Source organism: Leucoraja erinacea, chromosome 19, assembly GCF_028641065.1.
Source record: "Leucoraja erinacea ecotype New England chromosome 19, Leri_hhj_1, whole genome shotgun sequence".
In the NCBI taxonomy this organism is placed as follows: Eukaryota; Metazoa; Chordata; class Chondrichthyes; order Rajiformes; family Rajidae; genus Leucoraja; species Leucoraja erinaceus.
The window spans coordinates 10,893,881-10,909,680 of NC_073395.1; the positions used below are offsets into that span (position 1 = coordinate 10,893,881).

At 41.6% G+C, this 15,800-nt stretch overlaps 1 protein-coding gene across 2 annotated transcripts in view; it reads left to right on the plus strand.

Annotated features, from left to right (window-relative positions):
* Positions 1-306: 306 nt before the first annotated feature.
* Positions 307-15,800, plus strand: part of LOC129706211 (glucoside xylosyltransferase 1-like) — a 31,799-nt gene continuing 16,305 nt past the window's right edge. Inside the window, exons 1-3 of one of the 2 annotated variants that reach the window (XM_055650277.1) lie at positions 307-713; positions 8,729-8,821; positions 15,475-15,670. In XM_055650277.1, the coding sequence (XP_055506252.1) occupies positions 532-713; positions 8,729-8,821; positions 15,475-15,670 (471 nt within the window). In that variant the 5' untranslated portion in view covers positions 307-531. The remainder of the gene's footprint in view (positions 714-8,728; positions 8,822-15,474; positions 15,671-15,800) is intronic. The other variant, XM_055650278.1, reaches the window with a different exon arrangement.

The following is a 15,800-nucleotide window of genomic DNA, read 5'->3' on the forward strand; positions in this document are numbered from 1 at the left end:
TCCAGAGGTTTCCGTTCAGGTTTCCTAAGTGGGACAGGGGCATAAGTGCGCAGGGAATCGCTGGTCGGTGGGCCGCAAGGCATGTTTCCTCGCTGTATCTCTACACTACACGGCTACTCAGCAGGTCGGGCAGCGCCTGCGGAGACGGATCCTGAGTCGACGACACTGCCGGCCGTTGGCGGGGCTGGAAAGCCCGCGTGCGCGTGCACGAGACAGGCCGTTGCCGGGGCAACCGGCCCGCGCTCGCGGAGGAGCCGCCCACCCGCGTCACCCTGGTCGACGGACGGTGGGGGAAACAATGTGGGCGGGGCTGCCATTGAACCTTTCCCTTTTAAAAAAAATAAATGTGTCTCTGCCAGGGAGATCTTTAAATATATATATATATATATAAAATGGAAGGAGCCAGAGGCATGTTTTGCAACGGTTGAAGGGGGAGGTGAACTGATTTGAACCGAGCACCGAGGTGAGGGGAGCCGGCTCGAGCTCCCGGTGAACGGCCGGCGGGCAGTGGCGGGAAGGCGGTCGGGCGGGATGCGGCGCCACCTCCGCGCCGCCCTGCTCTGCTCGGCCTTCGTCCTCCTGCTCCTCCTCTACGTCTTCAACCAAATCGCCGGCGCGGAGGAGGAGGAAGAAGAAGTAGAAGCAAAAGAGGGTCGGGGAGCATCGGCTCCGCGCGGGAGAGACCGGGATCGTGAGCAATACCCGTCGAGCAGGTAAAACCGGCTGTTTAAAATGGTGGGGGAGGTGCGGGCCGCGGCGGCAGCGCCTCCTGACGGCTGGAAGGCCAAACAGCCCCGCTGCTGTCAAGGGTCCCGCTGTCAATGGCTTGGCAATAGATAGACACAATATACAATACAATACAATACCATTTATTTGCATTTGAACCTCACATGAGGTTCAAACGAAATTTGTTTTCTGCAGTCATACAAGAAAAGAACCAAGACACACACCAACACAATTTACACAAACATCCATCACAGTGAATCTCCTCCTCACTGTGATGGAAGGCAAAGCCTTGTCTCTCGACACAACGTTCTGGAGTAACTCAGCGGGACAGGCAGCATCTCTGGAGAAAAGGAATAGGTAAAGTTTCGGGTCGAGACCTTTTTTCAGTCTAATGAAGGGCCGAGACCCGGAAAAGGCACCTATTCCTTGTCTTCAGAGATGCTGCCTGTCCTGCTGAGTTACTCCAGAATGTTGTGTCTATCTTCGGTTGAAACCAGCATCTGCGTTCCTTCCTACACATTGGTTTGACAATGTCAAGAGAGTGCCAAGAGTGTTTAATTTGCCTTTTACCTAGAGTGGCAGGTGGTGCTGTCAGAGATGGCAACCTCGCCAACAGTCTTTTATTTTTTGTTATTTTTAGTGTGTTTTGAAAAATTTGTGTTATCGTTCTCTGGTTTGTTTTATGTGGGGGAGGGGGATCGGGGGAAACTTTTATCAATCTCGTACCTTGCCGGAGATGTTTTCCGGATCGTATCTCCGGTCACTCTGCGGCCAAACATCATGAAGCTGGCGGCCTTGCTCGAGACTGACTTTGAGCCCCACCGTGGGGCCGTGGACTTACCATCGGAGCCTGCGATCCCTTGCCTGGGATCGATGCTCCAACGCAGCTTGCGGATTCCAACATTGAGGAGCTCGCAGTCTCGGGTAGAGACTGATGTCGGGAAGCTCCAAAGTCACTGGAGGTTTCACAAGCCCCGACTCGGGGTTCGATCGCCCGGCGCGGGGAGCTAAGATCCTCCCGTTGCGGGAGCTTGATCGCCCTGATGCAGAGGACCCGACTGCCGGCTACGGGAGCCAAGATCGTCCTATCAACAGAAGGTTCCAGGTCCCTGACGGCGGGAGAACTAAGAAGGGAAAAGATTGAACTTTTCGTTTCTCCTTCCATCACAGTGAGGAATGTGGAGGAGTCACTGTGGTGGATGTGTATGTTAAAATGTATTTTGTGTGTCTTGTTGCTTTTTATTGATATGACTGTATGGCAAATCAAATTCCTCGTATGTTGCAAAAATCAAATTCCTCGTATGTTGCAAATCGTAATTGGCTAATAAAGTATTATTATGATTATTATAAGGGAATTACGAACCAGAGACCGTAGGTTTAAAGTGAGAGGGGAAAGATTTAACAGGAACCTGAGGGGCATTATTTTACAGAGATGGTGGTGGGTATATGGAATGAGCTAACAGAGGAGGTAGTTGAGGCAGGTGCTATGACAGCATTTAAAATAGATAGGAACGGGTTTAGGATGATATGGGACAAACACAGGCAGTTGAGACTAGTGTAGATGAAGCATCTTGGTTAGCATGGACATGTTGGGCCTAAGAGCCTGTTTCCATGCTGTGTGACTATGGCTCCATGTTACATGTACTGAACAATGAAATTCTTACTTGCAGCAGAATAACAGGCTTGTAAACACGGTACTCACAGGAAGCATAATTTTTTAAAAAATCAATAAATTAAAAACCATTAGTGCAAAAACATTGAAGTCTCTCGTGCAACCAAGACAGTTCATAGTTTAGATGTATTATTGTCATATGTACGAGGTACAGTGAAAAGTTTTTGCATGCGTGATAACAATACACATGTGTACAATCAAGTCAAACACAAGTAAAAAAGTTATACGTTGAAAAGAGTGTTTTGTAGTGTTCAAGAGCCTGATGGCAGTTGGGAAGAACCTGTTATTGAACCTGGAGTTGACAGCTTTCAGACTCTTATGCCTTCTTCCAAATGGTAGGAATGAAAGATGATTGTGGCCAAAGTGATCTGGGTCCTTGATGATACTGGCTGCGTTTTTGAGACATTGCTTCCAATAAGATCCCTTCGATTGTGGGGAGGTCAATATCTGTGATGACTAGCCACTATCCATTTGCCTTGTTCCTGGACTTTCGAGTTGCCGAACCATACCATTATACAAGCAGTCAACTTACTCTCTACATGTAGAAGTTTAAAAGAGTATTTGTCGCCAAACTGAATCTTCTCAATCTATTACTGTATTGATCACTTGCAGACAAACGTGTCCTTGTGAACATTCCAGGTTACACTACATTGCATGGCATGATTCAATGCTTTAGAGTGTTATGTGGGCCAAATGCAGGCAAATGGGACTAGCTTAGATGGTGCATTTTGGTCGGCATGGATGAGTTGGACCGAAGCGCCTGTTTCTGTGGTCTGTGATTTTAAGCATCCACTTGACTCATGTATCCAAAAATACCTAATGTCCCTAATGCCACTACAATTGCTTAGTTTAGAGATACAGCATGGGAAAAGGTCCACGCCGCCCATCCATCACCTGCTCAGATTCAGATTCAGATTCAGATTCAATTTTAATTGTCATTGTCAGTGTACAGTACAGAGACAACGAAATGCATTTAGCATCTCCCTTGAAGAGCGACATAGCAAACGATTTGAATAAAAAATAAATAATAAGTGGGGGGGGGGGGTGATTGGCAGTCACCGAGGTACGTTGTTTAGTAGAGTGACAGCCGCCGGAAAGAAGCTGTTCCTCGACCTGCTGGTTCGGCAACGGAGAGACCTGTAGCGCCTCCCGGATGGTAGGAGGGTAAACAGTCCATGGTTGGGGTGAGAGCAGTCCTTGGCGATGCTGAGCGCCCTCCGCAGACAGCGCTTGCTTTGGACAGACTCAATGGAGGGGAGCGTGGAACCGGTGATGCGTTGGGCAATTTTCACCACCCTCTGCAGTGCCTTCCGGTCGGAGACAGAGCAGTTGCCATACCATACTGTGATGCAGTTGGTAAGGATGCTCTCGATGGTGCAGCGGTAGAAGTTCACCAGGATCTGAGGAGACAGATGGACCTTCTTCAGTCTCCTCAGGAAGAAGAGACGCTGATGAGCCTGTTCACACTAGTTCTATGGTATCCCATTTTCTCATCCATCTTGCACATGCTGTTGCAAGCAATTAACCTGCTAACCTGCACATTTTGGGGATAGAGAAGAAATTGGAGTGCCTGGAGGAAACCCACGTGATCACAGGGGGAACGTGCAAACTCTATATGGACAGCACCCGAGGTCTGGATTAAAGCTGAGTCTCTGGCTCTTTGAGGCAGCAGTTCCACCAGCTTCTTGTTTTTGCACATCCTTAGACTTTTCACTCATTTAGAAAATGCTACAAATAATCAGGAAATGCAGAATCCGTGGAAGGGAAGTAGAGTTTTCGAGCCAGACAATTGATTTATACAAGTGGCTTTGATGAAGTCACAGAAGTGGAGTCAAGTTGAGTTTATTTGCATAAGCACAAGTACCGTGAGGTACAGGTAATTGAAAATCTTGCCTGCAGCAGCATAACAAATATATGGACTCAGAAACACAAATACAAATTATACATGAACTACACAAGACTGTAAAAAGAAAAATAATTGTGCAAAAAAAGTCATATATTAGTGCAAAACACAATTATAAACAAAACTATCAGAAGGTATATTGTTGCTGACATTGCGGAATGCACAGAAATGCTAGGAAGTTATGTAAAAACCATAAGGACACTGCAAAGGGATTGAAATATGAAGTGTTGGAGGAACTGTGGAAACATCTGTGGAAGGAATGGACAGTTGATGTTTCTGGTCGGGATCCTTTTTCAGAGTGACAGAGGAATAAGATAGGTTCAGTGAGCAGGCAAAGGATATTGTTGAATTCAAAGATTCAAAGGTCTGTATATTGTCACGTAGACAATAGGTGCAGGAGTAGGCCATTCGGCCCTTCGAGCCAGCACCGCCATTCAATGTGATCATGGCTGATCATCCCCAATCAGTAACCCGTTCCTGCCTTCTTCCCATATCCCCTGACTCTGCTATTTTTAAGACCCCTATCTAGCTCTCTCTTGAAAGCATCCAGAGAGCCTGCCATCACTGCCCTCTGAGGCAGAGAATTCCACAGACTCACAACTCTCTGTGACAAAAAGTGTTTCCTCGTCTCCGTTCTAAATGGCTTACTCCTTGTTCTTAAACTGTGGCCCCTGGTTCTGGACTCCCCCAACATCGGGAACATGTTTCCTGCCTCTAGCGTGTTCAAACCCTTAACAATCTTATATGTTTCAATGAGATACCCTCTCATCCTTCTGAACTCCAGAGTGTACAAGCCCAGCTGCTCCATTCTCTCAGCATATGACAGTCCCGCTATCCCGGGAATTAACCTTGTAAACCTACGCTGTACTTCCTCAATAGCAAGAATGTCCTTCCTCAAATTAGGGGACCAAAACTGCACACCAATTAAGGTACAGTGAAACTCGAATTACACACATACAGCTATACTAAAAAAAAGCAACACAACTACATAAAAGTTAACATAAACATCCACCATAGCGGATTTCCCACATTCCTCACTGTGATGGAAGGCAATAAAGTTGAATCTTCTTCCTCTTTATTCTCACTTGGTTGGGGCAATTGAACCATCCGCAGTCGGGGCAATTGAAGCACCCGCAGCTGGTGATTGAAGCCCCCGCGTCGGGGCGATCGAAGCTCCCGCGTCGTGGCGGTCGAAGCTCCTGCTCTCAAAGTCGGTCTCTAACCAGGGACCATGAGCTCCATGATGTTAAAGTCCACAGGCTCCCGCAGTTGGAGCTCCAAGGTCGATCTCCGACAGGGATCGCCGGCTCCACGATGTTAAGTCTGCAGGCCTCCGCAGTTGGAGCTCCCGAAGTCAGTCTCCAGCAGAGGCCGCAAGCTCCTGTTTGTCAGTCTGTAAGGGCAAATTTCCATGACCTGATGGTTCTAACACGGGGATCCTCTGCCTAACATCTCTAGTTGCTCAGAAAAGGCCCATATGATGAGAAGTGGTAGGTGGGACATTAGAGCAGACCCGGGAATTGCAGAGTAAGTGGTTCTAAATGTTGCGCGGGGAGGTATATATGTATTTGATGGTGGAATCTTGTTGGAGTAAGCAGAATTACAAAAGAAGAACAATGGTAGGCAGAGGCCAATGAGGTGAAAGGTTAGGACCATAGGAACTCTGTCCTCCGTCTTCAATTATTTCCCGTACTTCTACTCTCACCCTTCTTCCCGGGCAGAGCAAGAACAGAATGCATATTTATTGTCCTGCCAAAACTGCTGAATGGTTGCAGAAATTGTAATATCTGCATCAGTTTATGTATTATATCCAATTTAACTCTAGTAATGGTTTTGAGAACAATTAAGTTAATGGTCAACTAATTCAAATATTTTTCTCGTTGAGCAATTTGGAGATTTGTTGGTGATTCTTAATCAAATTAGTAATTATTATTTTAATGTTACAAGAGCTCTTTGTATACGTTGTCTACTTAAGTGATAATTGCAAGTAAAGCAGAACAGGAAATGTGTACCCTTAGGCAAAATAGTAATGCTGTTTTTGATAAAATACTGCATAATCTTTATTTGAATCTAGCTGTTTGACTTACAACAAGTGAACATTTTTGTTTTTTACTAATATATGTTTATTATTGTCATGTGTGCCAAAAAAAGGTGGGAAACTTTGTTTTTCTTGCTGTGCTATCAAAGCATACCATAAACGTATGACAGGTAGTGCAAAAGAGGAAAAAACAGAGCGCAGAACACAGTTCTGACAGAGAAAGTTCAGATTTTTAAAAAGTGAAAGAACCCAACTTGGTGGATTGGACAATCGGGATATCATTCTTAGCATATTTCTTCTTTTAATTTATTTTTAATATTATAGATAAAGTGTAAATCGATGGAATAATAGCATGACCAATTACATAAAACAATTCAAGATTGAAGCATTATATCTTAGCAATCAGATTTAAAATTGGGAAGAAATTATGTCCAGGTGTTGCTATGGTATTGATGAGCAGAGCTGAGGTGGAATTGGTGGTACAGCAAGGAATTAGTTCAAGTTCAAGTTCAAGTGAGTTTATTGTCAAGTATCCCTGATAGGTCAATGAAAATTAGTTTTCCATGTGAGTGTATGTGTGTGTGTGTGTGAGTGTATGTGTGTGTTTTTCTCTGCTGCGGATGAAACCAGTTTAAGGATGGATTCCCTATATAAAATACTAGACTAAGTGCGACCCGTTGGGTCCCAACTTCACACGGGAGGGCTGATCCCCCAACGCAATATTCCACCACTCCACCAATTCCAATATACACACATACACACACACTCGCACACTCACACACATATACACACACCCTCACACCTGGAAATTTGTCTTTTTGGTCCTATCGATGAAACAATTCACACGGTGGTATCAATGAAACCACATTATACGGTTCATTATCAACTGTGCTTTCTGAAATAGGTAATGGGTTATTAAGTATTGCTGTTCAATGCTTCCTGTTCTAATTTGATATCAAAAGCAATGCCATTCTAAAATCAAGTCTGTCCAAAGACAAAGGAGCATATTCATTAGATTTAGTCATACCATTATTGCTTATCCCCTTGTGATATTATATATAATTCTAATGGTGATTCGGGGATTATAACCTTTGAAATCTGTTCTTTTAAATTAATTTATAAATCCTGGTACTCTCCAGATGAGACCCCTTGCCTGCTTTTACCCATTTGGTTAGCCCTAACAATGAATATAATTATATCCTCTCTGTCCTCATCTTCAATATTAGACCATAACCATAAAACATAGGAGCAGAATTAGACCATTCAGCCCTTCGAGTCTACTCTGTCATTCGATTATGGCTGATTTATTTTTCCCTCTCAACCCCAATCTCCTACCTTCTCCTCATAACCTTTGACATTCTATTTAATTAAGAACCTATCGATCTCTGCTTTAAAAATACCCAATGTCTTGGCCTCCACTGCCGTCTGTGGCAACGAATTTCATAGATTCACCACCCTCAGGATAAAGAAATTCCTCCTCATCTCCATTCTGAAGATACTTCCCTTTATTCTGAGGCTATGCTCTCTGCTTCTAGAATCCCCCATTACTGGAAACATTTTTTCCATGTCCACTCTATCTATATTTTCTCAAGGTGGTTTGAAAACAAAAGATTTTACCTTTTTTTTAATAGTGGAGTCTTCGCAACTCACATTTCCTTTTCCCTTCCATTTGCCTTGCGAGCCCTCCTGTTGTAATTTGCCATAATTCACATTCTAGTTGACCTTCCAAGAGCCTTTATCCTTGTCTGAGCTGGTTCACTAACATCCAATTCACTTCTCATGTCTTAGAGTTTATATTAAACGTTAAATCCAATATCCGAGTACTTACCAGAAAGTAGAATTTTGAAGAATTTTTAACTTTCTAATACATTGTAGTTTTGTATCACCTGATTTAAGACACTTTAAAGCGTTGTTAATAAATCAACCAGATTCTGTTCTAAGCAGTATCTGGGATAATGTAGATAATTTAAATTTGGAACTGGTAATAAAATGGATACATTGCAGACTGACACCAATGTTACTAAAATTACATTAAATTGAATTCCCCGTAATTTTTTTAAACTGTTTTGTGGCAGTGTGCAATATTTACCTTTAAACTGAATGTAAACAGCCATGTTATGGCATTGTTATACTTAATTTTTACCTACATGTCATAATTTAATTGCATTTAACATATTTAAGTTTCTTTGTTATTTTTAAACATCAATTTCAGGTATGTATTGTCTCATTAACTTTTTCTAATTCGTTTTTTTTATTGGCAATACATAAGTAGATTGAATTGAAGAGCATTTGTTATGTTTTCTTAATAGTTGGTTATTTTATTGTACTTTAATAGAGAAAAGGTAGTTATTATATATACATATAGACTACTTTGTTTTTATTCAATTAGGTGTAAGGATGTGTCTGTGTCTTTCTGGAATCCATATTGGATGCTGCCCACTGGTGTTTGTGCAGTGAACTGCTTTTGGGAATCTGCATTTAGGTAGGCTGAATTGTCATTTTATAGATTCACAGATGTTCTTTACTTCAGCCAATATTAACCAGATGTGGGTTTAATATATCCAGGTTTTAAAGGGATGAAGGACGAGGTAGAATTCTTCTCATTTCAAGATGGTACGGTAATGTCAGAATGGAGCACCTATGTTGGGCTGCTATTAATTGACTGTAGCTCAGCCTTCCACCCTATAATACTGAATAAGCTCATTCTTAAACCTCTGGATCTTGGCCTTGGAGCATCCTTCTGAAACTGGCTTCTGGATTTCCTAACTGGCAGACCTCAGTCAGTTACTATTGTTCATAGAATTTCCTTCAACCTGACGCTCAACCCTTGTGTTCTCAGAGTTTTGTGGTCAATCACTTACCCTGCTCCTGTACAGCCATGGCTATGTGGGTAAGTATAACGGCAACTTGATAATTTTGTTCGCCGATAATAGCACTATGGACTGTTACCTGCTGCCCTCTGGAAGGCCTATAGGTGCATATCCAGGACAAACATCAGGAATATGTCCCGGAATTATATCTAGTAAATAAATCCACACATGCACTGACTAACCGCCCAACACGGACTTCGCCGTATATATGTATATAGTATGTATTAGAATTTGGCAGGATCCCCCCCCCCCCCCCCATCTCCCTTCTGTTTGTTTTCTGTTTCTTGTTTTTTGTGTAAAATTGTATGTATGCACTGAGTACGAGCAGCTTTCAGTGTCACTGTACATGTATAGTGACAATAAATGGCATATCTCATATATCTATCTCTATTGTTGGCAGGATCAACAACAATGATGAGACACAGTGTAGGAAAGAGATCAATAATCTTGTGTCATGGTGTCAGGACAACAACCTAACCCTTAAGTCAACAAGACAAAAGAAAATACCTAACAGAGAGACAGAAAGTACAATTCTATTTTATATTGGTCTTGTTCGTAATAGTTAAAATTATACACAATTGCATCAGTCATAAACAGCTCCGAAGGTACAACCTAGGTCATTGACCTAAGGAAGTAAGGGGTTGAACACAATCCTGTCCACATTGAAGGAACTGTTTTGGAGATCGAGAGCTTCAAGGGTGATCAAGAAAGTGTATCAACGTATTTACTTTCTTAGAGGTGTCTATAAGATTCAACATGTCCACGAGGATTTCTCTTGAACTTCCACAGATAGTATTGACCATAAGCATCTCAGCCTGGTATTGCTCTAGACCACCTGAACCTGCAGAGAGTGGTGAACACAGCCCAGGCAAATCACAGAATAATCACTTCCTTCCATCCAGTCCATTTTCGCAGTGTATCCAATCAAGGATGCCTGCCACCTTGGCCATTCTATTTTCCCTCTTTCACCTTCTGTGAGAAGATACAGGAGCTTGAAAGTCCAGACGTCCAGACTTCTTTCCCGCTGCTATCAGGCTCCTGAACCAATCAGTTCTTTCACTCCCCTTCATGGAGGTGCTGCCATGTACTTTTTCTCTTAACTCTACCTCATTTGGGTAATTGTTATTGTGGAATTTTTTTTTGCACAACTTCAGATTACACTAAAAGCCCTGTCCCACGGTACGAATTTATTCCAAGAGCTCTCCCGAGTTTAAAAAAAAATCAAACTCGTGGTAAGCATGGAGAACGAACGTATCGGGTACGTCGGAGTTCGTGGACGTCTCTTAGCGCTAACGGCAGATACTCGGGACCACTCGCTACCGGCAGGTAAGCACGGTAAGACTCGTGAAGATTTTTCAACATGATGAAAAATGTCCACGAGAGCCCCGAGTACCGACAAGTGGCCATTACCGTAAATCTCCGAGTTCGAATCAGGGCAAACTTGGGAGAACTCTTGGAATGAACTCGTACCGCGGAACAGGGCTTTAAAATGTTGGAGATACAAGGAGCTGCAGATGCTGGAATCTTGACCAAAACACTAAGTGCTGGGTGAACAAAGCGGGGTCAGTCTGACGAAGAGTACTGACCCAAAACATAGTCTTGTCAATTCCCTCCATGGCTGGTACCTGATCCGCTAGGTTCTTCCAGCACTTTGTCTTATCCGCACTTGATCCGCTTGGTTCTTCCAGCACTCCAGCTCATGATTCCAGCATCTGCAGTTTTCTTTGTGTTTTTAAAAGATGAGTTATCCAGCTTTCATCAGATTTGATTGGTTCCACCTTAAACATTCATGCTAGTTACCTCAGCCTGGGCATTCTACAGCACTGTCTCCATGTTTCCTCAAAAGTGTTGGTTGCTGGAGTATGCTAGATAACTGCTTTTCAATATAAAGCCACCTTTCTAAACTGGCAGAGGGCATGGTTTTACCTCTTGTTCCAACGATGCCCTAGGGAATCCACATATATTGTGGGGGTAATGAAAAGCAAATGAATGGGGTAACCTTTGGAATCTGTGGAATCCTAGTTATCCAGAAGCAGAAATATATCATCTTTCATCTTCGTTCATTTTTCCAAGCAATTTTACGGTATTAGTGAATCGTTAGAAGTGAAGTCATGTTAAGCACTGCCTTTGGCCGGTAAACTTCATGTTCCTTAAAGCTTCATAAATCAGTCATCTGATGGTCAGGATCAGTTTTGCTTCTTTCCCACAATTGATAACTACAATGCTCACATTGATTTGTTATCTGATCAGTGTACATAAACATCTTGTCAGTATGTCCTCCAATTACTCTCTTGATTTTACGATCTTTGTTTTGTTTGAAAAGCAAAGAACTACTGATGCAGGAAATCTGAAATGAAAGCAGAAAATGATGGAAACACTCAGTAGACTAGGCATCGTCAGTGGAGAGAGAAATTGAGTTAATGCTTCGGTAAAGGATTTCTTTGTATACTTAAACCTTTTCTGTAAGTGGAACCACTTATTTTCATTCTACTCACTTCCACCAAATAAAATAAGTTCAGTAGGAACCTGGTATGAGACAATTAATCTGTTTGTGTAGGGTTATGTGGAATGTTTATTGTTCCAGGAGTTTGCTAACTGTATCAATGCTAATCACTATAGATCAGAAGAAAATGGTGTCCTTTCCTTTATACTTCCACTTATTCTTTGATTTTGCAAGGTTCATCTCTTAACTCTTCCCATTCCATGCCTTCTATTTCTGGAGATAGTCCAGCAACCGATATCCACTATATTTCCGCTGACCTGATAAGTATTTCCAGCATTCTTTGTTTTAATTTGGGAAGACAGTCCCGGTTAACGCTTCATTCCCACTATGATTGACAGATTCACTGAATCTCATGTTCCTGTTTCCAACATTTTGCCTCTCAACCCAAGTCTTTGCTTTCCATTCCCTCCTCTGACACTTCTAGTATGATGCCGCTACCAAGCACATCCTCCCCTCACTGTTACTTAAAAGGAACTATTCTTAGTAATTGGCATTCCTTTGTTTCCCTGCAGACAGACCTAGAGATACTAATTCTTCTTGCCCCATGGGTTGGTAATCCCTCTTTCCATGTTAAATACTGTTTTAGTAATGCTTTCAATTTGGCATACTGTTTTTTGTTACTCGTAGTGTGAATTCTCGGACAGTGAGGGGACTAAATAAGGTTTGGGTGATCACTTATTGAGCTCCTTTGTTCAGTCAGTAAAATGTGACTTTCAGCTTCTGGTCACCCATCACTTTAATTTACCATCCTCCGTGTACATTGACCTCTGTCCTTTGTTTGCTGCTCGGATGTAACGAAACATGGAATCGCACCTCATCGTTCAATTAAGTCTTGTACAGCCTCAAGGCTTAATATTGTTTAATAGTTGTGGAGCTGCTGTTGATAATAATTCTGTTATGATCATTTTACACCTCCACACGTTTTTCTACATCTCATTTATCTTGCACATCAATCCTTTCAATCTTTACTGTTTATTATCAATCTTTTTTTCTGTCCTCCATCTCAGTACAAGCTGAAACTTCATTTTGTTCTAATGGAAGGCTGTTAAGCTAAAAATTCACAGGTACTGTATGATCTGAGTATCCCGAGCATTTTCTGTTTCATTACTGATTCCCAGCATCAGTTGTAGTTTGCTTTTTTATTACTGATAATTTACGTTTATCATTGCAAAAAATGCCAAACCAATCACCTAGTGAAAATTCCACAGTAGCAGATGAACTTCTACTTAAGGAAGAATTGTTTTCAGCCAAGGGAATAAAACAGCAAAAATAAATCAGTTGATCAGTTAACAGTAGTGTACAATGTGCAAAGGAAAACAAAGGAGTTGTGTTTCATTTATGTAAGAAGGAACTGCAGATGCTGGTTTAAACTGAAGATAGACACAAAAAGCTAGATTAACTCAGCGGAACAGGCAGCATCTCTGGAGAGAAGGAATGGGTGACGTTTCGGGTTGAGACCCTTCTTCAGCATTCCATTCCTTCTCTCCAGAGATGCTGCCTGTCCCGTTGAGTTACTCCAGCTTTTTGTGTCTATCTTGTGTTTCAATTATGACTGGTACAGAGTTAGAATGGAAGTCATTGGAAGGAATTGAAAATGTATTGAAAAGACCCAGGTGACTTGGGGCTAATTGTATTATGAAGAAAAAACATGCAGTGGAGGTATAAACCGACTGCTGTTACACAAATCCTGATAAGTAGGAAAATTGATATTTGAAGCATGAGAGCAAGTTGTCTGCCTGGTTGTTTTAATCGCAGGATGTGAATGTGCTGTAGGGCTACCAGCATGCTCACCCCTGACTATCCCAGAGAATATTACAAAAGAGGAGGTACTGGTAGTCTTAAAGCATATTAGGGTGGATAAATACCCAGGGCCTGACCAAGAGTATTTGAGGACATTATGGGAAGTGAGGGAAGAAATTACAGGGGCCCCGGTTTAGCCACGACTGAGGTACTGGAAAACTGCAGTGTGGCTAATATTGTGCCTTTATTTATAAAGGACTGCAAGGATAAGTGGGGGAACCTAACATAATTGGTGGGAAAATCACTAGAGGGGTCTCTGAGGGACAGGATCTACATATGGAAAGACAAGGACTGAATTGGGATAGTCAGCATGGCTTTATGCATGGGAAATTGAATCTTGTAAATTTGATTACATTTTTTGAAGAGGTGACAGGAAGAGGACTCACTGGCGCAGGATGATGGATGTTATCTACATGGACTAGCAAGACATCCAATAATTATATTTATCCTCCATTGCACCATGATGCTGACATGTTTCTGCTTGATTTGAATTGGCTTTAATTTTTCTATAGCTCGATTTTAAGAGCAGTTGGCTTTGCTTCATCTCTGCATTTTAGTTGTAACATCTTTAACAATATTTACTAACATTTCACTATGACAAGTGTCAAGGAAACTGGCCTGTAGTGTCCTGCTTTTTGTCTCCCAAATGCTGTTTTCCAATCTAATGAAACCCTCCCCAAATCTAGTTCACCCTGGAAAATTAAAATGAATGCACCAAGGATCTGACTAGACACTTCAAGATACTAGAATAAGTACAATTTTCCCGGTGGCTGTAAGTTCGTCCTTTCTGATTTACAGCTTTATCTTGTATGTCACTTGCATCCTCTCTGGTAAAGAGTGGTGCAATTTACATGAAATACATCTACTATCTCTTTGATTTCGTATTGTTAATTCTCCAGACTAATTTTCTACAGGATCAGCACTTTTAAAAAAGATGTATGGAAACACTCTTGGTTTGGGTTTTGATATTTCTAGTATCTTTATTCCAATTTTTCCTTCATTATTAATTTTTGGTGATAATCCATTCTGCAGTTCTGGTTGTATGAAAATGCCTTGTGTCAGGCACTCATGTGCCTACTCCATTATTAAAGAGAATTGGTGCTATTCATGCAGTTACCTCCTTTATAATTATTGATTATAAAACAGAAAATTCTGGAAATAGCAGTCCAGCAACATTTGAGAAGAGGGAAACACAATTAATGTTTCAGGTGAATGGTCTTTCATTACTGCTGCTTTTTCTTTTGCTTTTTGTGGCATTTAAAAATGTTGCATATGGCCCGACTGATCAATCTTCCCGTCATCTATCCTAATATCGCCTTATGAAATTAGGTCAAATTTTGTATAACACACCTTCTTTTATAGATTAAAGGTGTTGCATAAATGTCTAACACAGCAGAACAATCCATCCTTGAAACACTACTTTGGAGAAGGGATTAAGACGTGTAGATCATTTGATGTAAGGTGTAAGGAAAAGTGCAACATAGACATTGGCCAGGAGCTCACAGCACCAGAATCCCAGGATCAATCCTGACCTTGGCTGCTGTCTGTGGGGAGTTCGCAAGTTCCGTCTGTGACCTCTTGGCTTTTCTTCAGGTGTTCCTGTTTCCTCCCAGTTTCCACAGTTACGATTTTATAAAAAGGTATTACTGGGTTATTTTCACTTTTACCATATGGGTAGCAATCTTCTGGCCTGTATGGAATCTGAATTTTAAGCAATTTAAATCAAATGAAATTGGATGGATTCTGCAGTGAATGAGATCCCAGTTCAACGTTCTATTGCCCAGCAGTAAAAACATTGTGTTTTCAATGAAATTTGGAAACACATTTCTCATCATTGTACTGAGGTAAAACATTCTCTTTACCAGTAGATGCATTAAACTACAAATGAATTTAAGAATACCTTGATTTTTTGTAATGGTTAGAAATAGTTTAAACAAGATATTGGTATGATTAATTTTACAGGTATGAAGTAGGAAGGCTGAGGTCTAGAGGCTCATTGGAAAATTCTCCAGGGACGATGCATCTGGCTGTGGTAGCTTGTGGAGAGAGACTGGAAGAAACCCTAACTATGCTAAAATCTGCAGTTTTGTTTAGTCAAAAACCACTTCATTTCCACATATTTGCCGAGGATGAACTCCATGATAAGTTCAATAGCTCAGTAAGTACATACTTTGATATTTACACTTGTATTCTCAATAGATTTGTAAAGAATTATAGTAAGTGATGTGGTATTGAATTTTTTAATGGCAATTATTTTAATTTTTAGTTATATCATCTGTATACTTGTC